The 24,495-nt window shown below is 41.0% G+C and overlaps 1 protein-coding gene across 5 annotated transcripts in view; it reads left to right on the forward strand.

Annotated features, from left to right (window-relative positions):
- The first annotated feature begins 13,627 nt into the window (after positions 1-13,627).
- Positions 13,628-24,495, forward strand: part of ATP9A (ATPase phospholipid transporting 9A (putative)) — a 93,596-nt gene continuing 82,728 nt past the window's right edge. For all 5 annotated transcript variants that reach the window (XR_014026138.1, XR_014026139.1, XR_014026140.1 and 2 more), the window contains exon 1: positions 13,628-13,733. Coding sequence is in view for 2 of the 5 variants with exons in the window: in XM_081325352.1 (XP_081181478.1) it covers positions 13,666-13,733 (68 nt within the window). In the remaining 3 variants the exon portion in view is untranslated. The remainder of the gene's footprint in view (positions 13,734-24,495) is intronic.

Genomic DNA, 24,495 nt, shown 5'->3' on the forward strand with positions numbered 1-24,495 from the left:
GGTTATAACATTTACCTCTTCTTTTTGTTTGCTTGTTTGTGTTTTGTTGAGATGGCTTACGTAGAAACCATTTGGGGGATTTGAGCAGAATAGAAGCAAATCTCTTGATATTTGGAGCGACAAGGGGAAATGGCACTCATGGAATTCGTGACTGATAACGTGGAAAGTAATTATGCGGGTAAATATCCTAGAATGCCATCCTTTGGAGGGGTTCCCTTTTTCGTTTGTGTTTGTGAGTTTTTCCATTTGATCCGGTTTTGAATGTAGTAGTGTTACGATGCCTGTTGGATGTGAGAATCTGATATACACAGAACATTGTTTAAAAACCAGAACTGAATGTTTAAACAGGCACACTCTGTTGTCCATTGTACACCTTAAATGCTCTGTATTGATTACTGCTGCTTATTTAAAGACTACATCATTGTACATGCACCACCTACAGTGCCAAAAAGCTGACTCTTCGTGGCTGTGTGTTGCTTTTCTCCTACCCATTCCAACATGCAGACAGAGGCATACTGTTGAAGGGAAATCAAATCCTAGCAAGGCTGAGTTTTTGCTATTTCTGCAGTTTCTCTTCAGAATCTCAGGTGATGACATTTGGAAGCGGATCCCTTAGTGAATGGAAACCTTCCCCACGTTTGTTCTGTCTCAGCCACTGTCCCTCACCTCCCCTTTATGGAAGGGAGTCTGCCTAAATCTGTATTTTAAATGAAGTAGGTGTTTCATCTGTCTTTGTGTATGCGAGATGACATTTCCACTTTAGCATTTCAGGGCTGCAATCCAGCAAGACATATACCCGTGTGAGTTTTGACTTCTCATACAAGACTGAATCATTTTTATCTTTCCAGAGGAGGGGACTTTGGGACACCCCTACATTTTCTTTGGACTTTTATCTATTTGTAGTTCTTAGGGGAGAAAGCCTGGAATAAAATCACAATGTGGCATTTGTACTGTATGAAGGTTACTGGGATGGTCTTCTGGATTCTAAGTTATCTACCTCATTATTATTTGTATTATTAATTTGTTTATGGTAGTGTTAAGTTCTATTTTTCTAGACAATAACCACTGTGTCGAACTTGAGATCCAAACAAACTACTGTGCACTATTTCAAGCCAAAATAAGATATGCTTGTAAGGATATTTGAAGATGTTTAGAAGTGTGTGTGTCGTGGGGTGGAGGGAAGTTGTGTTTAGTTCACCCGCCTCCATTCTCTTTTCATCAGCAGGATCTGCCTGTGTGTTAGCTGCATTGGAAAACTGAACAAAGATTTGGTATTAACAGAACTTGAATGAAAATGTGGCTTTTTCCAATATGGCTTTTTCCAACTTCAAAGTCCAGCTTCACTCATGTAGAAGGTCTATCAAACAATTTGGATGTAGTAATAATAGTTTAAAAAAACACAAAAAAACCCCAATGTGGTTGCACCTGAACTATTGTATCTGTGTATGTCTCCAGTTATATTTTTTAATTATTATAATTTGTTTAGGATCAGTTTTTGCCAAGTTGTGCCTTTCCACCTGGACTTTGTAAAGTAAGAACACAAACTGTTTACACTGTAAAATGGATCTGGTTACGTGGAACATGCCAAAAGCGTATCCTGAGAATAATCTCTTTCTGCATTGTGAATGTTTGGACAATTTAAGCAATTCTGCATAGGATTATATTGTTTGTTTATTTGGACTATCTACTGATGCATTTCTGTTGATATGAGAATAAATCTCGGATAATTTTTTTCACATGATGCATCCAAACCTTCATTTTCGCTACATGACCATATCCGGTTCACTAGAGAAATTCTATTGCTGGGCTATATGCATTTTTTAAAAAAATAATAATAATAATCTTAAAATCTACATGCTGCCATTCTCTCTTTTTTTATTTTGCTTTATGTGGTTTACAAATATTTATACCCAACATAAATATAATCAAAACTCAAAACATGTAAAAGGCATTACAAATGTTCTAAGCCTCCTAAAGTGCATCAAGGATAGGGCAGGCTCAAATCCACAACCTGGGTCCCAGCGTGAAAAGACACAATTATCTGTTAAATCAATCTCTGGCAGGAACTGCAAAAATAATTCAATAAGGTGGGTAACAGGGGAGGGGCTTTAAAGGCATAGAGAGTCTTGGAAAAAGAGTTTGATCCCAAGCTATTAAAGCTTGATGCATCATAATGAGGGTCTTGAGTTTTGTTCAGAAGTTTCAGCAGATGACCAACGTGCATGACTACATTGTTATGCAAATGCTATAATTTACATACTTGGGACACAAGTATGGGAGGGTGACATTTGGGTGATGATGTGATTGTGCATGCATCATCAAGCCTTGTGATATGCTGCTGCGGCTGCCGCAAAGCATTTCAAAGGGTGATGTGGGACCCTATTTACCACTACAGCCTGCCCTTTCTAGTTCAGGTTGTCAACAAGACCATCCTATAAAGAAGGGTTGATATAGCCAGCTTGTGTCACACTGATGCCAATCAGCCAACCTTGATAAAAGCCACTATTGACACACCACTGTCATCAGATTGTCCAGCATCAGTGCTGGATTTAAGAGTTTGGCTCCCAAACTACAGATCAGACATTGCTACGAAACCATGAACCCAAGCCCTGGAAACAGCTATAGTTCTCTCTTAAAGAAATTCAACTTCAGATTGTTCTCTCACCTTCAGTTTTTCTAATCCAGAGACATACCAAAATACAAAAAATTTCCTTTTTAAATGAACGGAGGAGTTCCTCTTCCCCAGACTTATTCTTGTCTGCCAAAAACCAATCTTTAAAAAGCCTCTCAGTCCCATTTGTAGGATGTTTTTGGAAAAAGTCAGTGAAAATTACCTTGGAGAAACTTGGCATAGTCTATAATAAAATGTAAATAAACTTCTGTGGCCTTTGATGAATAGAGGACAAGCTATTACCAAGTGACTGGATGTAATTGACAGTATGTGGGACAAATAGAATAAACTCTAGCACTGACCAGAAATGAATATCCTAAAGAACTCCTTTTTCTTGTGGCAGCTGGAAGCAGAAACTTCCAACCTTACTTTTTAGGGGACATTTGGCTTGCATGCTTACTATACCAAAACAAATTGTTACTATGCCTTACCCAAGTCTAGAGAACTTTCTGTCCCCAACCATCTCCCACAACATCTGTTGGGGTGAATGTGTCCTTCCATACTCCTGCTAGCCTTGGGGGTATTTTGCCCGAGTCCATACAACACACTAATGTATCGTTATCAAGATGCCTTACAGCCTTTTCACAAAAGCCCCAGGGACCATATAAGCTGCACTGTAGTTTGTTTGCAAATGCTGAGAGCTTTATGAAGGGTTTTATTAAATGTATGTTTAAAAGATATCTACGACCACCTTGTACTGGAAAGGGGAGAGATGAGGAAAAATAACAAAGCCATCCCAGCATATCAGAGCACAGGTGCTTACAGCTTATTACAGTCTACAAGCGATTAATTAAGCAATTATTTGCAGTCCACTTGCCTGGGTTTGGATGCAGAGATAAGGGAATTGTGCCGTGTGTCCATTTTAAGCATGCACGACTGTTGTATTGCTAATAATTCCAGTTTGGATACCCAAAATTGTACCTGCATTTCAGTTTAATGCACATTTTGTCCAACAGTTGAATACTTTTGTTTCCATAAAAGTGGGCAAACAGCTGGCTCTTACATTTCTTCGTAGCTGCTCTATTTTAGGAGATGGGCAAAGTAGGACTCAGTTTGTGGATGAAGGGCATGTACTTTGTTTCTCAGAAATGACAGAATTGCAAGCAGTTTGTGAATCAGTCTGCTCTGGAGTGGAGGATTGACTGATGTTTAGTAGTAACGAAGAGGAGGGCCAAGCAAATCCTTTGGGATGTACAAGAATGCATGCAAAATATCACTTGTCAGCTCGTTAGAATAGCCATGCCTTCTTTCATGGTTTTCAGGCTTAGAATGCAATAGTCCTTAACTTACAACCATTTGTTTAGTGACCAGGGGATTGGGAGTGGGAGGCACGGTCTTACAGTGGTTCTCCTCCTATCTCCAGGGACGTTCGCAGTCGGTGTTGACAGGAGGGCAGAGGTCGACCGCGAGGTCTCTCGTTTGTGGAGTTCCTCAGGGGTCGGTCCTCTCGCCTCTCCTGTTCAACATCTACATGAAACCGCTGGGTGAGATCATTCGTGGCTTTGGAGTTGGGTATCATCAGTACGCCGATGATACCCAGCTTTTCCTTTCGACCCCAAACCACCCCAGTGATGCCCTCAACGTGATGTCCCGTTGCCTGGAGGCGGTTCGGGTCTGGATGGGGAGGAACAGACTTCAACTCAACCCCGACAAGACTGAGTGGCTTTGCATACCTTCATCCCGGGTTTATTCGGACATTCCACCTCTTGCTATGGGGGGTGAACTATTACCCCCCGTAGATAGGGCTCGCAACTTGGGAGTCCTCCTAGATTCACGGCTCACTTTGGAAGACCATATAGGAGCTGTGACTAGGGGGGCCTTCGCCCAGGTTCGCCTGGTGCGCCAGTTGCGGCCCTATCTAAGCCGGGATGATTTATGCACGGTCACTCACGCGCTCGTGACCTCTCGTCTGGACTACTGCAATGCTCTCTACATGGGGCTGCCCTTGAGGACCACCCGGAGGCTCCAACTGGTACAGAATGCAGCCGCGAGAGTTGTGTTGGGAGTCTCCCGATACTCCCACGTTACACCTCTGCTCCGTGAGCTGCATTGGTTACCAGTTGTCTTCCGGGTGAGATTCAAGGTACTAGTAATGGTGTTTAAAGCCCTACATGGCAGGGGTCCGGAGTACCTTAGGGAACACCTGCTGCCGGCATCAACTTCCCTCCGCCCTGTGCGTTCCCACAGAGAGGGCCTCCTCAGGGTGCCACCGGTCAGAGAATGTTGATTGGTGGCCCCCAGGGGGAGATCTTTCTCTGTGGGCGCCCCGGAGCTATGGAACCAATTACCGGTTGAGCTCCGGATAGCGCCCGATCTTCGCTCCTTTCACCGCGATCTGAAAACATACCTGTTCGAACAAGCCGGCCTGGCCTGAGGGGGGATTGGTGGGGTATTTTATTATTATTATTGGGGTTTTATTATGTATCAACTGTTTTTATGGGCATGTATTTAATTACCTTTTAATTTTTGTAACTCTGTTTTATTCTTGCCCTGTACACCGCCCTGAGTCCTTCGGGAGAAGGGCGGTATAGAAATATTAATAAATTAAATTTAATTAAATTTTCATTTCGACCCCAAACCACCCCAGTGATGCCCTCAACGTGATGTCCCGTTGCCTGGAGGCGGTTCGGGTCTGGATGGGGAGGAACAGACTTCAACTCAACCCCGACAAGACTGAGTGGCTTTGCATACCTGCATCCCGGGTTACTCCGGATATTCCATCTCTCTCTATGGGGGGTGAACTATTACCCCCCGTAGATAGGGCTCGCAACTTGGGAGTCCTCCTAGACTCACGGCTCACTTTGGAAGATCACATAGTGGCTGTGACTAGGGGGGCTTTCGCCCAGGTTCGCCTGGTGCGCCAGTTGTGGCCCTATCTAAGCCGGGATGACTTATGCACGGTCACTCACGCGCTCGTGACCTCTCGTCTAGACTACTGCAACGCTCTCTACATGGGGCTGCCCTTGACCACCCGGAGGCTCCAACTGGTACAGAATGCAGCCGCGAGAGTTGTGTTGGGAGTCTCCCGATACTCCCATGTTACACCTCTGCTCCGTGAGCTGCATTGGTTGCCAGTTGTCTTCTGGGTGAGATTCAAGGTACTAGTAATGGTGTTTAAGGCCCTACATGGCAGGGGTCCGGAGTACCTTAGGGAACACCTGCTACCGGCATCAACTTCCCTTCGCCCTGTGCGTTCCCACAGAGAGGGCCTCCTCAGGGTGCCACCGATTAGAGAATGTCGATTGGTGGCCCCCAGGGGGAGATCCTTCTCTGTGGGCGCCCCGGAGCTATGGAATCAGTTACCGGTTGAGCTCCGGATGGCGCCCGATCTTCGCTCCTTCCGTCACGATCTAAAGACATTCTTATTCGAACAAGCCGGCCTGGCCTGATGGGGGATTGGTGGGGTTTTTTATTGTTATTTTAATATTTGTATCTACTGTTTTTAGTGGGCATATATTTAATTCTTTTTTAACTTTTGTAATTTTGTATTTTTTATTCTTGCCCTGTTCACCGCCCTGAGTCCTTCGGGAGAAGGGCGGTATATAAATAAAATTATTATTATTATTATTATTAAAGTCACAAAGTGACTCATGACCTTTTTTCACACTTATAACCATTGCAGCAGTCCCAAAGTCACATGATCAAAACCTGGGACACTTTGGCAACTGGCATGTATTTATGATCTCAGGGTTATGTGATCACCTTTTGCAACCTTCTGACGAGGAGATTCAATGGGGAAGCCAGATTCACTTAGCAACTGTGTGTCACTAACTTAACCACTGCAGTGATTCATTTAGTAACTGTGGCAAGAAAGGTCGTAAAAAATGGGGCAAAATTCACTTAACAACTATCTTGCTTAGCAACAGAATTTTTGAGTTCAGTTGTGGTTGTAAGTCGAGAAGTACCAGTACTCCTATTTGTCTCTTGGACTGTTAGCAGATGTTCAGACTGCATAATAGTAATGCAGCAAATAATAATGCAAATAATCATGACATACTTGCCGACAGACAACTATTTGAGAAAAATACCACACGCCATTTAGATTTTCAGTTTCATGTCCCATAGTTTATGTCCTGGATCAAACCAGATGGGTTTCTATATATTTATTTTATATAAAGACCCAGAAGTTCCTATCAAAATCAGGCACAATCTTGTATTTGTATTTGTCTCTTGGGGAAAAAGAAAAAAGTACAGACATACCAGACATACTGAAGGAGAATGTCAGCCTGGAAAAGATGTCGCTGCTTTAACAATCCAAAAAGAAATACTTCCACGTGCTCCAAGGGATCTCTTTTGAATAATTACCTAATGAATACTAGATAACCCGTGCCCCATTGAATTATTGTTTCAAAGTTATTTCCTTACCTAAAAGGAGAAACAGAATGACCCAAGGGCCAGAACAAAAAGCAGTAGGAGCAAGAGTGATTTCTAACTTCCCGCCAACTTTCGCACTGAGTTTCCTTGTGGGAATCTGGCAGGCAGCATCAGAAATCTTCCATTCCCTCTGTGCTGTTATCCACACAGCAGAAGGTAAATGGGTACTGCTGTGTGGATGAAGAGGATGTTGAGAATGAATGTTGTAAATGAAGATCACATGACCACAGCAGCAACGGAGCAGCCACTACTTTGGAGCAGCCACAACTTTTCCAAATTTCATTCTCTTGGGAGCTGTGAGTCCTGGATTTTGGACACATTGGTTCAAAAATTGTTGCCCTAAGATGGCCCACTTTGTCCAGTTAAAGGTCATGACAATGAGATGTTCATGTACAAGCAGTAAATGGTGCATGTAACCAGTGATGGGATTAGGCTGTTTCGCACCACTTCAGCAGAACCGGTAGCTAATTTTTTGTTGCCCAGGCCCAGAATGGACTTCTGGAAGTGGCATCCACACCGAGAATCAGTTGTTCACATATTTGAATCCCACCACTGCATGTAACTGATAAAATGGCCATCTGAAGCTTGGGTTTCCTTTATATGTACTCCTTTGTTGTTGTTAGTTGCGAAGTCATGTCCGACCCATCGCGACCCCATGGACAATGTTCCTCCAGGCCTTCCTGTCCTCTACCATCTTCTGGAGTCCATTTAAGCTCACACCTACTGCTTCAGTGACTCCATCCAGCCACCTCATTCTCTGTCCTCCCCTTCTTCTCTTGCCCTCAACATTTCCCAGCATTAGGCTCTTCTCCAGTGAGTCCTTCCTTCTCATTAGGTGGCCAAAGTATTTGAGTTTCAACCTTCTCATTAGGTGGCCAAAGTATTTGAGTGTGTCCTTACACTGTCTCAAATCAGGCTGGGCCTGCTTACTCCTTTTATATAGGATCATTTCAAGAACTAAGCCAGCAATTTTCTGGCTCTACATTAATAAAACTATTGAATATCAGCTTTAAACTGTTTTCCGGGAGGTTGCAGAGTGGAAACAGACTCAAAACCTTATTGTGTAAGAAACTCTTTAAGCAATACAATGAAATGCAAGCAGTTCCAGAGACAGCTTTTATTTTAAATCCTGTTTCATAATTAGCCAAAAGTTATGGACCATCAAGACACAACTCTTTCCCACCTGGAAACCTTCCATATTTTCCCTCACCTTTTTTCTTGCCAGCATAAAACGCATAATGGAGGAGAAGACAGAATAGTCACAGGATGTCTTTACATTGGTAATTATGAAAGCCTTCCATTTGAAATCACCTGCAGGACTGCAAAGGAGTCCCATTGAAATGGTCTCTTGCATAAAAAATAAAATTGACTTCGCAGCTAACAACAAAGACAGAAGTTAGCTGTCAGCCATGCCAGACGTTTTCTCAAGGAGGTGTTTTTTTTTCCCCCTTTGCATTTCTAACATACAAGAGTTTTACAATAACTATTAACTTTCTGGAATTAGAAGTGGGTTTGTCAGTTCTGCTGTTGCAACATTCTATGTCTTAATTTCATGCATGCATCAACTGACTTTTACCAACAAGTTGTATCCTCACTTATATTGGGACAGCAACTTCCCAAATTTGAAACTGCTATGGCCAAAACACAAGCACATCCTGTATAGCTACATTTTATGCTGATTATTGGACCTAAGACTTCTCAAAACTATTTCCCTATGGCAGAGAAATTTGGGGAGGGGGAAATAATAGGTATTGTCAAATTGCTGCTTTCTGGATGTTTTACACTTCACATTAGTCCTACGTAGCACAGACTATGAAAAAAATATTATGGCAGTTGCAACACGGAATTCTCTGGAGGACCCAAGGTCTCTCTCTATAGAGGCAGACTTTCTGCCACACTTTTGAAATATTATTGTATTTATTGGCCATGAAGAAAAACATTGGATTATGTTTCTTGAAGGGCAGGAGTTGAATTTGTTTTCTGCATGTTACACTTTGATTCCCATAAACCCCAACCAGCACGATCAAAGGGGAGGGATGTCATAATTTTACTGTGCAGTATAGTCCACTTTGTACTGTACATGTATGGAAGGAACATCCTTCTGAGAGAAACCTACACTTATGCTTGGGAATGGGAAGATCAGAAAGAAATGTAGTGTAGGATGTATGGAGAACAGAAAGCCAAAAAATATTCTAAATAATAGAGAAAACCAAAGAACACCAAAAATGAATCCATATGTTGATTATAAAAGGGCCTTTGAAGAACAAATCAAGCTTTTGAATGTCTTAAGAAGAATGTGAATCCCAGAAGATCTTATTGTCCTGATACAAAACATATATACAGGATAGGAAGTCACAACCCAGACCAAACATGGCAAAAGAGACTGGCTCCACATTTCTAGTGAGATAAGGCTGTATATTCTTGCTTTATTTATTGAACCTATATGTAGAATATATATTGAGACAGGCTGGATTGGAAAAAAATGGTTTTAAAATTGCAAGAAGAAAATCACTGGAAAATTATGACAATACTCTGACTGCTAAAAATGTAGATGATCTACAGGTGAAACTCAAAAAATTAGAATATTGTGCAAAAGTTCATTTATTTCAGGAATGCAACTTAAAAGGGGAAACTAATATATGAGATAGACTCATTACATGCAAAGCAAGATAGTTCAAGCCGTGATTTGTCATAATTGTGATGATTATGGCGTACAGCTCATGAAAACCCCAAATCCACAATCTCAGAAAATTAGAATATTACATGCAATCAATAAAACAAGGAGTGTACATAGAACAATATCGGACCTCTGAAAAGTATAAGCATGCATATGTACTCAGTACTTGGTTTGGGCCCCTTTTGCAGCAATTACTGCCTCAATGCGGTGTGGCATGGAAGCTATCAGCCTGTGGCACTGCTGAGGTATTATGGAAGACCAGGATGCTTCAATAGCGGCCTTCAGCTCTTCTGCATTGTTCGGTCTCATGTCTCTCATCTTTCTCTTGGTAATGCCCCATAGATTCTCTATGGGGTTCAGGTCAGGCGAGTTTGCTGGCCAATCAAGCACAGTAATCCCACGGTCATTGAACCAGGTTTTGGTGCTTTTGGCAGTGTGGGCAGGTGCCAAGTCCTGCTGGAAAATGAAGTCAGCATCCCCATAAAGCTCGTCTGCGGAAGGAAGCATGAAGTGCTCCAAAATCTCCTGGTAGACAGCTGCATTGAACCTGGACTTAATGAAGCACAGTGGACCAACACCAGCAGATGACATGGCTCCCCAAATCAACACAGACTGTGGAAACTTCACACTGGACTTCAAGCATCTTGCAGTGTGTGCCTCTCCATTCTTCCTCCAGACTCTGGGTCCTTGGTTTCCAAATGAGATGCAAAAGTTGCTCTCATCAGAAAAGAGGACTTTGGACCACTGAGCAACAGACCAGGTCTGTTTTTCTTTAGCCCAGGTAAGACGCTTCTGACGTTTGTTGTTCAGGAGCGGCTTGACAAGAGGAATACGACATTTGAAGCCCATGTCCAGGATCCGTCTGTGTGTGGTGGCTCTTGATGCACTGACTCCAGCCTCAGTCCACTCCTTGTGAAAGTCCCCAACACTTTTGAATGACTTTTTCCTGACAATCCTCTCCAGGCTGCGGTCATCCCTGCTGCTTGTGCACCTTTTTCTTCCACACTCTTCCCTTCCACATAACTTTCTATTAATGTGCTTTGATACAGCACTTTGGGAACATCCAACTTCTTTTGCAATTACCTTTTGAGGCTTTCCCTCCTTTTGGAGGGTGTCAATAATGGTTTTCTGCACAACTGTCAGGTCAGCAGTCTTCCCCATGATTGTGATTCCTACTGAACCAGACTGAGAGACCATTTAAAGGCTCAGGAACCCTTTGCAGGTGTTATGGCTTAATTAGCTGATTAGAGTGGGACACTTTGAGCCTAGAATATTGCACCTTTTCATAATATTCTAATTTACTGAGATTGCGGATTTGGGGTTTTCATGAGCTGTAAGCCATAATCATCACAATTATGACAAATCACAGCTTGAACTATCTTGATTTGCATGTAATGAGTCTATCTCATATATTAGTTTCCCCTTTTAAGTTGCATTCCTGAAATAAATGAACTTTTGCACAATATTCTAATTTTTCGAGTTTCACCTGTATAAGTTTCAGTAAGGAAAGTCAAAAGGCACAGTGAAATAAAAGATTCAAGAAAACCAAACGAATGATGACACATTCAGCAACCAATCTAGAACTGACAATGAGGATACTGAAGTGGTGGACATTGTCTGGCTTTTAGTGTTGATGATTCACCCTTGAGAATCTTGAAGGAACCAGTTAGAAGCAGATCATCTAACACAAGAGTCCCCAACCCCCAGCACTGTGCCGCAGCATACCAGCAACCGGGCTACGCAGACAAGTGAAGCCCCATCCGCTGGATGCAGGCAGCACATGAAACCATGCCCCCTCTGGTCTGCAGAAAAATCTTTCTCCACGGAACTGGTCCCTGGTGCCCAAAAGGTTGGGGGCCTCTGATCTAACAAAAGGCCTACCTACATGAACTTGATGGCAAATAGTCAAAAATCTTGCTGCATAGAATTGTATTTGCCCAACATTGGAAAAATGAAAATTTACCAACTGAAGAAGTATTAATTAAGAAAATTTTAGAATGTGCAGAAATGGACATATTGACTTTAAAGATAAAGAAGACTCAGTGTATTTTAGAATATGGGATAATCTCTATCAATGGCTAGAAACATGAGTTAGAGAGAAAGAAATGTGATATGTAACTCTGAACATATATTAGTAAGAAGAAGACTATCGAGCAATAAATTTACATATTTATGGTTATTAACTATTATCTATTATTGTTTGTTAAACACATGAACCCAGACATTAAATATTGAGAATGTTATTTAGAAAACCCCAACCCCAACCCCAACCCTAATCCTAACCCAAATGCCAACCCAAATCCTGGTCCCACCTCATTCCTAACCCTATAAAAATAAAATTTATACAGAAAGAAAATCTTGCTACATGAACACTTTTGCTTCACTACATGGGCCCTTAAATTCTGCTTCTTCCAAGATTGGTAAGTTGTCCAGGTCGCATGTAGGCCAGTGTTCTTAAATCATGATACTTCTACCTCCATGTTTGATATTTGGAATGAGGTTCTTATTATGAATAACGTTTTGGCAAACATAACATATCTGGAAGCTCATCCAAGTGTTTAATGGCAAGTTTGAGTTAAGCATCAATAGTTTTAGTGAACCATTATATCCATCTTGCTACTTTTGGATGAATTTTAACCCTAGTACTTTTCCAGTAGTGAAACTATGGCAAGACAGATTGATTTGGCAATTATATTGTTCATTCTGTTAGGTTTCCTAGATTGGAATTAAGCCCCTCAGAACCATTATGACTGAAACAAAATACAAAGCTCAGTAATAAATACTAAGACTTTCTGGTGGTTTCCCATCTAAATATAACCAATCCCAACTCTGATTAGATTATTCATTATCAGCAAGGTTATCTCAGTGCTATCCCCTATGATCTAGCCCTCAATATGTATGGTTTGGGATCGCAAACCAAAAATCAGTGCTTGGGGAATGGAATCGTTAAAACAAACATCTTGAGCTGTGTATTAAGCTTTCTTGCCACCCAGGACCGGTGGATGATCTGAATATAAGGCCAAGCCGAGGATGGCCAGTAAGAGCTCACTGAGAGGGTAGGTTAGTGAACAGAAGCAACATCTCCTCTGAAAGCACCAGGAAGCCACCAAAGGAAGGTGGGAGAGGGATTTAGCAAGGAGGAATGATGGCCCCAGAGTGAAAAGAAGGACTAGAGGGGGAACATGGCAGCAGTATTCCAGCATTTGAGAAGCTGCCGCAAAGAGGAGGGGGGGTCAGTTTATTTTCCAAAGCACCTGAAGGCAGGACAAGAAACCATGGATGGACACTAATCAAGGAGAGAAGCAACCTGGAATTAAGGAGAAACACAGTGAGGACAATTAACCAGTGCCTTCAGACTTGTGGGTGCTTCATGGCTGGAGGCTTTTTTTTTAAAGAAGAGACTGGACAATCACTTGTCTGAAACGGTCTGGGCTCTCCCGCTTGAGCAGGGGGCTGGACTAGAAGACCTCCTTTCCAGCTTTATTCTTGACTCTGAATATTTCAGTCTTGAAAGGCCACTGTAAATTCCTGCACAAGAACCGCACAGCCTTAAGAGCAGAGCGGCGGGAAGGATGAGAGAGGGAGGAAAAAAAAAAAAGGCCAGAAACGCAGCTGGGGAGAGGGTTGGGGGTGTCACCCTCCGCGAGCAACGAGGAAAGGCACCGTCCGCTTGGAGACGACCAGCAAACGGCCCTCGCCCACTTCACACACCCGGCTCGGTGGGCTCCGGGGGGAGGGGACGCGGCGAGCGGCGTGAGAGCCTACGTTACCTGCGCGACGCCGCCGCCGCCCAGTCCCCCAGCCCGCCCGGTTTCGGCAGGCAGCGGCGCGCTCTCTTCGCAGCGCGGAGGGGCTGGGCCGGGCCGGGCGAGGCGAAGCTGGCCAGAAGCCAAACCTGCTTTGCGCTCCTCCCCTGCCTGCGCTCAGCACGGCTGCCGCGGTCATGACCGATAACATCCCTTTGCAGCCGGTCAGGCAGAAGAAGCGGATGGACAACAAGCACCACGGCGGGTAAGTCGGCTCCCTCCCTCCCTCCTTCCCACGTTCTCGCCAGGGCGGGGGCTTGTGGGCCTCTCCCCTTCCCCATTCAAGCTTCGCCTTTCCCGCGCCACGGCCGCCCCGCTCCCGGAACAAGCTTCAGCCTTGGCTGCGGCCGCGCCGCCCCGGTTTGGGTTCCCATTCCCTATAAACAGAGGGCAGCCTCGGCTCTTTCCCCTCGCCCACCCCACCCGGAGGTGCGACTTCTGGGACTGCTTTAGGGGGAAATGCCGCTGTTCTGGGCCGGGCCTGCCGATTCGGCTGCAGAAACGGCGAAACGCCCCCCCCCCGAGCTTCCGAACCGGGCAAATTCATCACGTAGCGATGGAAGGATATTTCCGTGGCCGATTCCTAAATGCTCTACAGCAGTGTTTCCCAACCTTAGGAACTTGAAGATGCGTGGACTTCAACTCCCAGAATTCCCCAGCCAGCTATGCTGGCTGGGGAATTCTGGGAGTTGAAGTCCACGCATCTTCAAGTTCCTAAGGTTGGGAAACGCTGCTCTACAGAACAGCCTCTTCTTCCTTTTCCTGGCACCTTTCTTCCTCCCCTGCCTGTTGTAAACGCCCGTTTCGGTACCGCCTCGGTGGCCAGAAATGTTTCCCTGGCGTTAGCAAGAGCCCCAGTGGGGCTTAGAAAGAGAAACGGACCGGGGAAAGGGGTTGTGCGGGACCCTGAGCCGGAACGGGCGTCGGGGAGAAAGCAGGGCAGCAGGAACTGACAGGTTGATTCTGACGCCATTTGTAGGTGGCACGCCCAGGCAGAGGCTGCCATTCCAGGCTCAGCAACCTGGATGAGGAAGGGAAGGGAGAGAAGGAGACAGCTCTAGCCGGCAGTGGCCTTCTCTGGAGCCAAGCTGGGAAGGGGGAAAAAAAAGGAAGGAGGCATCTCTTTGTAGCTAGTCTCCCTACAACCAGGAGAAAGCAACAGGGACTTACACCAAATATGAATTTAGGGTGGGTGGCTCCGCCCCTTTTCATTATTAGGCAGCTCAGCATGTAAACTTTGGGCTGTTTCTCTTTAATGGTTAGTAGAAATCTAGTGTATCTTCTGGAATAATCCTGCCAGCGGTATCTGCATTAGGCTGAACTTGTTCCATCTTAGCAATTAAAATGCTTCCTTTTTCCTCCCAGAAATGTCTTCCTTAACTGTTGATTTCTAGAAGGTTTACTGTATGACATTATACTCATCCCTCGGGAACCCCTGACCTAGAGTTTTCTTTTGACCCAGCTCCTGGATATTTTGTGCCTTTAAAATTACTTTTGAAGCTGCAAATGCAATAGCCTGTTTCTTTCCTAGTCAGTTTCTCTGATTTCTTTGTGTAGTGGGCCTGAATTTCAAGTCATTATAGCTCTGAACTTCAAGAATAATGTATACTTCCTGGGAGATGCATCTTTTGTTTCTAAGTCATTGTGAACCATTTGTTGTCAAGCACATTTTATAAGCCCATTATATGTATCATGAGGAAGAGACATAGAGACATTTCACATAGAGAGTGAAATGTAAAACAGAAGAATGTTGAATGCTTCCTACAAATTCAATCTATAAATGTTAGAACATCAGGTTTCATATGCATAAAAATGTCTATTTCATTCATTAATTATTCTGCTTCTTATGGAGAAAAAGTATTTAAAGCCAAGTAACCACTTCTTGCATGGAATTAAAAGATATAAATCATTCACAGTTCAAATATATAGGACTGTGTTAAATACACAATTTCAATTTATAAGATTAATGTTTATGAGATGAAAGTTCTAAGCTGTTTAGTTTTTGCACATGAAAATGATCAACAAGATTCAGTCCAAAAAACAAAGGGCAAATCTGTGGAAAAGGTAAGGTTTCTTTCAAATCAAGCACAAGTCCTGATAGTGGATATTTTATCATCCCTGTATGTTTTTCTTGGCTGGCTTACAAAAGTAGTTTGGCATTGCCTATTGCTGGAATGTATAAATGAGGTAGAAATGTAAAAAGATGCGGCTGATTCATTTGTGCTTCATTTTCTTCCTGAACACCTTTTTGAAATAAAGTTCAAAGCAATGTACAATTAGAAATTAATACATTCCTGTTTTATTAATTTTTGGAGAGGCATGAACAAACTTTATACTGTATATTCTTAAAACCTTCCCCTTCCCCACTTCAAATAACCATTACTGAATGAGGGGTGAGAAATGAAGAGTGGCCCATACAAGAAATATGTAATTTAGTTTAACAAATCATTGTGGGAGAAATGATTACCCTCTCCATTCAGAAATACAAGAGTCATTTCTTACATATATACTGTACATACTGTATATATGCATACATATATAAATACTATAGCTACTTTGATCTAAAAGAGATAAACACCGCTATATATGGTAGTGATTGGACTCCAATTCTTCTTGCTTCAGTTCTCATAGTCAATGATGAGTGATTTGACTGTATTAGCAATGTCTGGAGGATCAGGTTAGCGTTAGCTGATCAGATCACAGATATCATTGATCATCAAGTTAAGTAAGGTAACATTTCAAATAGCAAATACTATGGAGGAACAATAGCTACATCGTCTTGGCTAATACTCCTAAGCTGCCCTGAGCTTTTATGTTTTATTACAGTGTTTCTCACTCTTTGCAACTACCTTTCTGTGTTTTTTTCAATTCCCAGAATTCTTAGCATTGCCCCTATCAACTGGGGAATTCTGGGAATTGAAGTTTACGCATCAGAAAGTTACAAGGGTGGGAAATACCGCTCTATTGGATATGTATTAATTATATGCCATCAGGTCAATTTTAACTTTTTGCAACTAGATATACAGGTAGTCCTCGACTTAACAACCACAATGGAGCCCAAATTTTCTCTTGTTAAGTGAGACATTTGTTAAGTGAGTTTTGGCCCATTTTATGACTTTTCTTGCCACAGTTATTAAGAGAATCACTGCAGTTGGTAAGTTAGAAACCCGTTTGTTAAGTGAATCTGGCTTCCCCATTGACTTTGCTTGTCAGAAGTTCACAGAAAGTGATCATACGATCTTGGGACACAGAAACGGTCATAAATATGCACCAGTTGCCAAGCATCTGGATTTTTGATCACATGATCATGTAGATTCTACAAAGGTAACTGGGAAAAATGGCCATAAGTCACTTTTTTCAGTGCTGTTGTAACTTGAAATGGTCACTAAATGAACTGTTGTAAGTCAAGGACTATCTGTATTTTCTCTATCATAATCTGTCCCTAACCTTGTCCTTCCAACAATGTATCCATCACCACTGTAAGTGAGTCCATCCCCTTCGTTTGATGGTATTCCTCTTCTCTCTCTTTCTACCTTCCCAGCATCAGAGCCTTCTTCAGAGAGCTAGACCTTGCATAATTGTCTAGATCAGGGGTAGGCAACCTCGGCTCTTTTATGACTCATGGACTTCAACTCCCAGAATTCCTGAGCCAGCCGGCTCAGGAATTCTGGGAGTTGAAGTCCATGACTCATAAAAGAGCCGAGGTTGCCTACCCCTGGTCTAGAGCAGCATAATTTGGACCTAGTCATCATGACTTGACTAAGAACTCTGATTTGTTTGATGATCCATTTGTTAGTTTTCTTGTCTGACCACAAGCTCTACTGGAAAACAAAGTTCTATATGCTGTGTAGTCTTTCCTGTGTCCCTGTCTCCCACCCCTACTTGTAGAAGCATCTCTTTCTCGCAGATGCTGTTGAGTGGCCAGTAGTGAAATGAGTTCAGCTGAAAGACCGTCTAGCTACCTTAGAAGATGAATGGGAATCAATGCCATCTTGTTGTCCTTTGCTCCAGGATGCAAAGTTTCTTGGGGATTTCCCTTCAAAGGCTGACTCATAAACCATTGCAGCAACACAGCACTGCAGTTTCCTGAATACCTAAAAGTCTAAAGAGCACATTGAAGTGTAGCAAAGATATTACAGCTAATAGCTGATCACAAGCATGGATATTTTATTAGGGATATGATAATATCAAGCATTAGCAAAGAACATAACTGAGTGAAGTGGCTTCATCTGGTGAGTCTGTTGACATGAAAAGCAGACCTCGTAGTTGTGAAATGTGTAGGCCAATTAGCACTCAGTTGCTGCAGTTCTTCTCTTTCTGAAGATTATACAATTTCCACTGGAGTTTTCACAACCTCGGTTGTGTATCTTGCCTTGTTAGCAGTGCTTGCAGTAATTATATCCACGTAACCTTAGCTCCAATGCTGTGTTAGTTATAGGCTGCAGAATCTGGCTATTCCAGCTGGGTTACGGAAGTGATCTTTCCTATAACCACCAAGAGCTGTTGACAGCACAGAACTGGGTTGCTACATTAACGCAGAATTATTTTTTTCTCAACTGTCTGCCTTCCTGGCCTCTGGGGATTTTTTTGTATTACCATATTTTCTGGCGTATAAGATGACTTTTTAACCCATGAAAATCTTCTCAAAAGTCAGGGGTCATCTTATATGCCGGGTGCTGAAACTTTAGGGACAGGGCTGGCTGGAAAACCTGGAGCGGATCTCCCATTTGGTCTTCGCAGGGAAAGCGGGACCAATTGGAGAAGAAGCTGCAGTCTGTGATTTTTTACAGGCTGGGGTCTGGGCGTCTTTCCTTCTAAAGTTGAAGAGCAGCTGTAGTCTATCCCAACTTGAAAGGCAGGTGGGGAATGCAGCAGCCAGATCAGCTGCTTAGCTCTAAGGACACATTTGACTCAGGAACTGGGTGGGCTGGCTGGAAAACCTGGAGCGGATCTCCCATTTGGTCTGCGCAGGGAAAGCTTTAGAGTGAATTAGGAAAAGTTTAATCCATTTGCACTGCTTTATGTTTACATGTTTGATGACAAACAGCCTTATGTTTATAAGTGACAGTTTTCCTACTAAGTACCTGCATGTCATAAGCATTTGAATTAAAATTACCATATTAAAATCAAATCTGATGTTTTTTAATTTTTATTTGGTGTGCGTTGGAAGAGGGGTAGTCTTATACGGCGAGTATAGCCCAAACCCTATAATTTAACAGGAAATGTAGGGGGTCATCTTATACGCCCAGTCGTCTTATACGCTGGAAGATACGGTAGTTAGTTGGATTTCAGAAGACTAGCTTAACCTTTCATTATTCCACTTTATTTCCAGTAAAAATGAAAACATCTGATTGGTAAGCAGCATTAGTTTGATAACATTTTGGTGAACTGAAAAAGCATCAAAGTAGACAACCAAGCCAGTTGTTATTTCTAACACTTAGTAAAAAGAATTTTTAAATTTAAAAAATTTTAAATTTTAAATTTGAGTAATTACAAAGGGCACATACACCATTAGAGGAGGCACTTTCACCTGTGTTTGAAGGATAGGAAAGGCTTCCTATAAGACAATACTTATAGTGTCTTTGACTCATAAATGTATAATTCCCAGTTATGGCTTAATCATTCCTCCTCCTTGTTCCATCAAGCAATCTCAAAAGTATTGATCCAGTCTAAAATGTTGGCCCGAATCCAGATCTCCTAATGTGTTTTCTAATATATTCATCTATTATAAATTGCTAAAACCTTGTCATTTGTAGAATGGAGAAAGACCAGAAAGTATATGCTTTTCATTTAAAAAAAACTATCAGTGGTTACACTATCATTGCTTATCAAGTTTGATAGTATCAGTTCAGATATGTTAATTCTCCTATTTGTCTACCATATGGTAACCTTATTTTTACCGGTATGTGGTTTGTCACACAATCAGCCAATGTTCAGACTGGATTTGGCAATTTTGTCTATCTGTTGAGTCCTTCCCAAGGACCTGAGCTAGGCAGATGTGGATGTTTGATGGTGTTACAGATATTAAGCACCATCTGTGTTGCAGGATGTAAGGTATTCCAAGTAAAGCTGCCTTATATCATCTTACACATGAGATATTGGGGCTGTTAATTTAGAAGACAGGCCTGAACCCTAACTAGTCCACAATAGGACAATGAGATTAGTCTGACTCAACTCAAAATGGTGGTATTTAAAGTCTTTAAAAGGTTGAGATCAGATTACTTGAAGAATTATTTTCTGCCTAGACTTCAAGATCATCTTTGGGATATTGGTAAGGCAGGTAGTTACTAAATGCAAGAACTTTTCAGTGATGAAACATGTTTTGCTAATTTTTGGGCATAATTCAATGCCTTTTAACTGTCTTCAGTGTTGTGGTTTTAATATAATATGTAATATAATATATATTTGGTGCTTGAGTGGTCTGATTTACATCGATGAGGGTGTCTTGATTATTTATTTTACTTTATTTTTAATTATAGGTTCATTTTATATCTTTAAATAAATTTTGTAGTTTTATTGTTTTTTATACATGCTATCATTGTCTATCAATACTATACTTGATCTTAGCCAAAAACAGTGTGTCATTTATTGTTTATAGGCAATATGAAAATGTTGGAAGTAACTATATAAATTGGAATAGGAAGGCTTTTCCCCTCAAAAATTAAGATATGAATATTTACATACATATTTTTTTCATACTATATAAACATGTATATGCAAATGATATATTGTAAATTCCAGTCCTGGATCTGCCTATCCAGACACTATCACTGAACTCAGTGCTTTGCTTCTGCATATAATTGTATAGGATTACACTCTTAATTGGTTAATCATTGACTAACTGCCACATGTGATTGTTTAAAGATGCAATCTGTACCTACTCCTTGGTTATACTGGAAATAATCTCAGTGAGACTCAGTAGAATAGATCTATGCTGCAATTGTCCTCAATTTCAGATTAATTTCAGATTAAAAGAAAGTTTCCCTTAAATCAAGTCCAACTCTTGGTGACATTATGGACATATCCATGTAGTACTGACAGCAATATTTAAATGGTTCGCTTTTGCTTTCTGGAATATTTTTTCAATTTTGTAGTTTAATTTACATCACGAGATAATTTTGTATGCTAACAAGCTTGTATTTGAAATAATCCTAAACACTGGAACAACAGGAACTGAAAAAAGTAATAGAACGATGTGCTACTGTTCCCAAAAACCCCAAGGAAAAACGTCTATTTCTTATTAAAATAAAACACAAAGCAAAGGGGGAACATTTTCAGGAACAGTAATCTTTGAAAGAAAAACAACCATCTTCATCAAGATATTCCTATAATAATATTTGTTCAATGTAGAATTTTCAAGAACGCTTAGGGAAACCTGTGGAATTACAATTCCTTATCTCTCTTCAGTCTCTGATTTATTTACATAATGAAATGAACAGGACTCTTAAAAGGGACTTGCAGAGAACCTAAAAAAGCTCAGTACATTGTTTCTTGTCCTGCCCTCTGGTGCTTTGGAGAATAGTTTGATGCCCTTTTCTTTGTGGCAGCCCCTCAAATACTGGAACACTGTTATCATGCCACCCCTGTTTCTTATAGAAAGATAAGAGGTCCTTATAAAAAAAAATCCGGTGACTGCTGCTTATTAAATTCAAGCTCTATTTATGAATCACAGTTCAAACTTACATAAGTTACATAAGTTCCACTTTACATAAGTTTAAATGTGATCCATTTTTGGGCAGGGATACAGTTTCCATCTATTCCTTATGGTTGTTTACTGGACAATATGAAAAGTATCTTTCACAATGCCCTCCTAGATCAACTTAGGGGATAGGGGGCTGCGGGAATGGTTCTGATCCTAAAACCTACGAAGAATGATTGCAGGAATTGGGTATTTCTAGCCTAGTGAAAAAAACATAGGGGTGACCTGATAGCATTGTTCCAATATTTGAGGGGCTGCCACAGAGAAGAACAGGGTCAACCTATGTTCCAAAGTACCAGAAAACAAGAAGTAATGGATGGAAACTGAACAAAGAGAAAAGCAGCCTAGAACTAAGGAGAAATTTCCTAATAATTGGGAACAATCCACCAGTGGAACAACTTGCCTTCAGAAGTTGTGGGTGTTCCAATACTGGAGGCTTTTAAGAAGAGACTGGACAGCCACTTGTCTGAAAAGATATAGGAACTGTTGCTTGAACAGGGAGTTGGACTAGAAGACCTCCAAGGTCCCCCATCCCAACTCTATTATTCTGTTACTCTGTTTCAGAGGGAAGCATTAGGGCATGATGCTCCATCGTACAACCACTATTCTGCAGGGGTGATTATCCTCCATGCTTGAGAGAATATTAGGCAGTGCAGGGATGAATGTTGTAATTATTGTTTTAAGGTAACTTATCTTCTACATTAATGTTTTCAATATCTGTATTTGTGCATTTGATATTTATGTCACTGTTCACCGCCCTGAGTCCTTAGGGAGAAGGGTGGTATACAAATCAAATAAATAAGTAAATAAATAATGTGGACGGTACTCTGGTTTTTTCTCTTTTTGGGATCCTCTTACCTAGTTACTGTTATATAAAATTATTGATCTCCTACTTAGATTATTGTAATGCTTGTAATCATGATAGATTGCATGACACTAGAACCTTTCTGTGCATTTTGATTGGCACTTTGCTAAGGCTTTTCATGTGGTTAATAAAATAATATGAATTGTTCTGTGCACAGTATGTGAGATGCTGCTGCTCAAGAAATGCTTATCCTAACTCAGGTGACTCACTTTGGCTAATATCCATTTCACCTTGGAGCTGACAATGCTTTACTTTCTTTTGTCTCTATCCTGAATGCACCTTTAATTGCACAAATAATTTCAGCATCCTATGTGCAAAACTGCATCTTTTCTATTGAGAGATGGAATTTGTATGAAAAGTGAGGGGGGAAAAACACAACTCTGTAAAGGAAACTAGTAACTTTACTAGAAGTAAAGCAAACAATCCAATCTGTGTGAAACAGACAGATTGAATGAAAAAGACGGGGGGGGGGAGGGAGTTTGGAGAGATTTTCTGTGCAACCCAAGAGGGACCATGTTCCATAATAAGTTCCCTTATGCCAGAGCCGGATCTAGCCAGTCATATTTCATCAGTGCAATGATCAGCTCACTGAGGGACACATGATACGTGCCCTACCCCGACCCCTGTATTCCCTCAAAAAAGCCATTATATTCCCTGATGATTGAGAGTTAAGAAAAGTTTTCTAACAGAAAGGCTCTTGCCTAGAAAAGTGATGAGCTTGCCTTTTTAAAACTGAGGATGGACAGAAAGTGTGGTAGATGCTTTAACTTAATTTCAGCTTTGACTGAGCAAAGGGTTGAATTTCCTCTTGTTCAGTAACCTAGTCATCTGCTTTCCCCTCTAGAGTTCTGTTTTCAGAATTGAGTAATTTGGCAATCATGCTGCTGAATACAGACCATTTCAAACCTGTGCTACTTTTGTAGGTCTACCGTACACCCATCACACTGTTCCCTTTCAGAATATCCAAAGTTGTATTGAGTGTAAAAGAGGAATAGCGAATAATAAACCAAAAAAACTAAAGTATGGAATAAGGAAGGCATGGGATAAGGAAAAGAGAAGAAAATACAGCCAATGCCATTCATTATAGCTCTCCATTTCTTGTAACCCATCCTTGTTTCATCCATGTCCATATACTAATTCTGTACATCAGCTTTTTTAATAAAATTTCTTACTTCTTTTTGAGAATGTCATCTTCATACTTCCACAACTTTCTTGATCTTCTCCTTCCTCTCTACCAGTTCACTGTTTTTTCATACAGGTTTCTTTATTTTACCAATCCATCTTGATATACTTTTTTATGATATTCACTTACTTATGTATTCACATTCATTTAACACCCATTTTTTCTTGCTAAATCCTACCTCTTATTTAATAATGTGTTAATTCTCACTTTCATTCAACTCTTATATTTTTTCTGACATACCCAACCCTCACTTCCATATAACAAAATGGGCTGAAGCATACTCTTATATACAGCCATTTTCACTTCTTTCAACAAATGTAATTACCCTGACATATCATTTCTCTTTTTGTCAGCAGATGCACATCTTAACATTTCTTTATCCATTTTCCACCTTAGTAAAGATTCTATCAAAATATGGACTTGACTTGCTTTTTTTTTAACATTGTGGTATAATTTGCAATTATTTTCTCCATTTTGTCTGATTTATGCAAAAATACATGAAACATTAAGGTTATTAATACTTGCAAACAGAATATTGCAATTTCTTGAGCTTGGAGACCATTGTTAGAAAAAAATGAAGTTTTAATTTGGCGATTTGAGGATTAGATCTGATTTGATTAGAGAAAGATTGTGGAATGTCAAATATATGGCTATAATTTATAATTATAGATTTTAATATGTTAGATTGCAATAATTGAGAGTATTTGAATACTGTGTTTTCAAATACTACTTATTCATATTTTAAACATTTTCAGATATTGATATTATCCAACTTAGAGCTTGCTGTGTTTTATAATTTTCTCTGCACTGGAAAAAGTCAGAGGTCTCCTTTTGTATATGTTTTATGTTTTTGTGTTTGTGTTACTTTTTAACTTTTCTCTTTTTTCCCCTCCCTCTTTTCCCCTTTATGTTACTTTGTATTTTACTAAACAAATACGATGTACTACACTGCTATTTACTATTAAAAGACCTTTTAAAATGAAAAATAACAGGAAAAACCTGTTATCTCTTTAATTTCTTTGTGTTAGAGATCTTATAACAGACATAGCAGCCTAGATTTGTTGGCAGTAGGTGACAATGGCAACTAGTTTCTTAGAAGGCTGTTGTTTATTGACATTTCCTAAAATCTTCAAGGCAGATAACAGTAATGGCAAATAGCCTTAGATGTATTGTTTGTATCCAGATGAGACATCTTTTTGGCCTAAGGGGCAGTACTTTTT

Source organism: Vipera berus (assembly GCF_964194415.1).
Source record: "Vipera berus genome assembly, chromosome: 3".
NCBI classification, from domain to species: Eukaryota; Metazoa; Chordata; class Lepidosauria; order Squamata; family Viperidae; genus Vipera; species Vipera berus.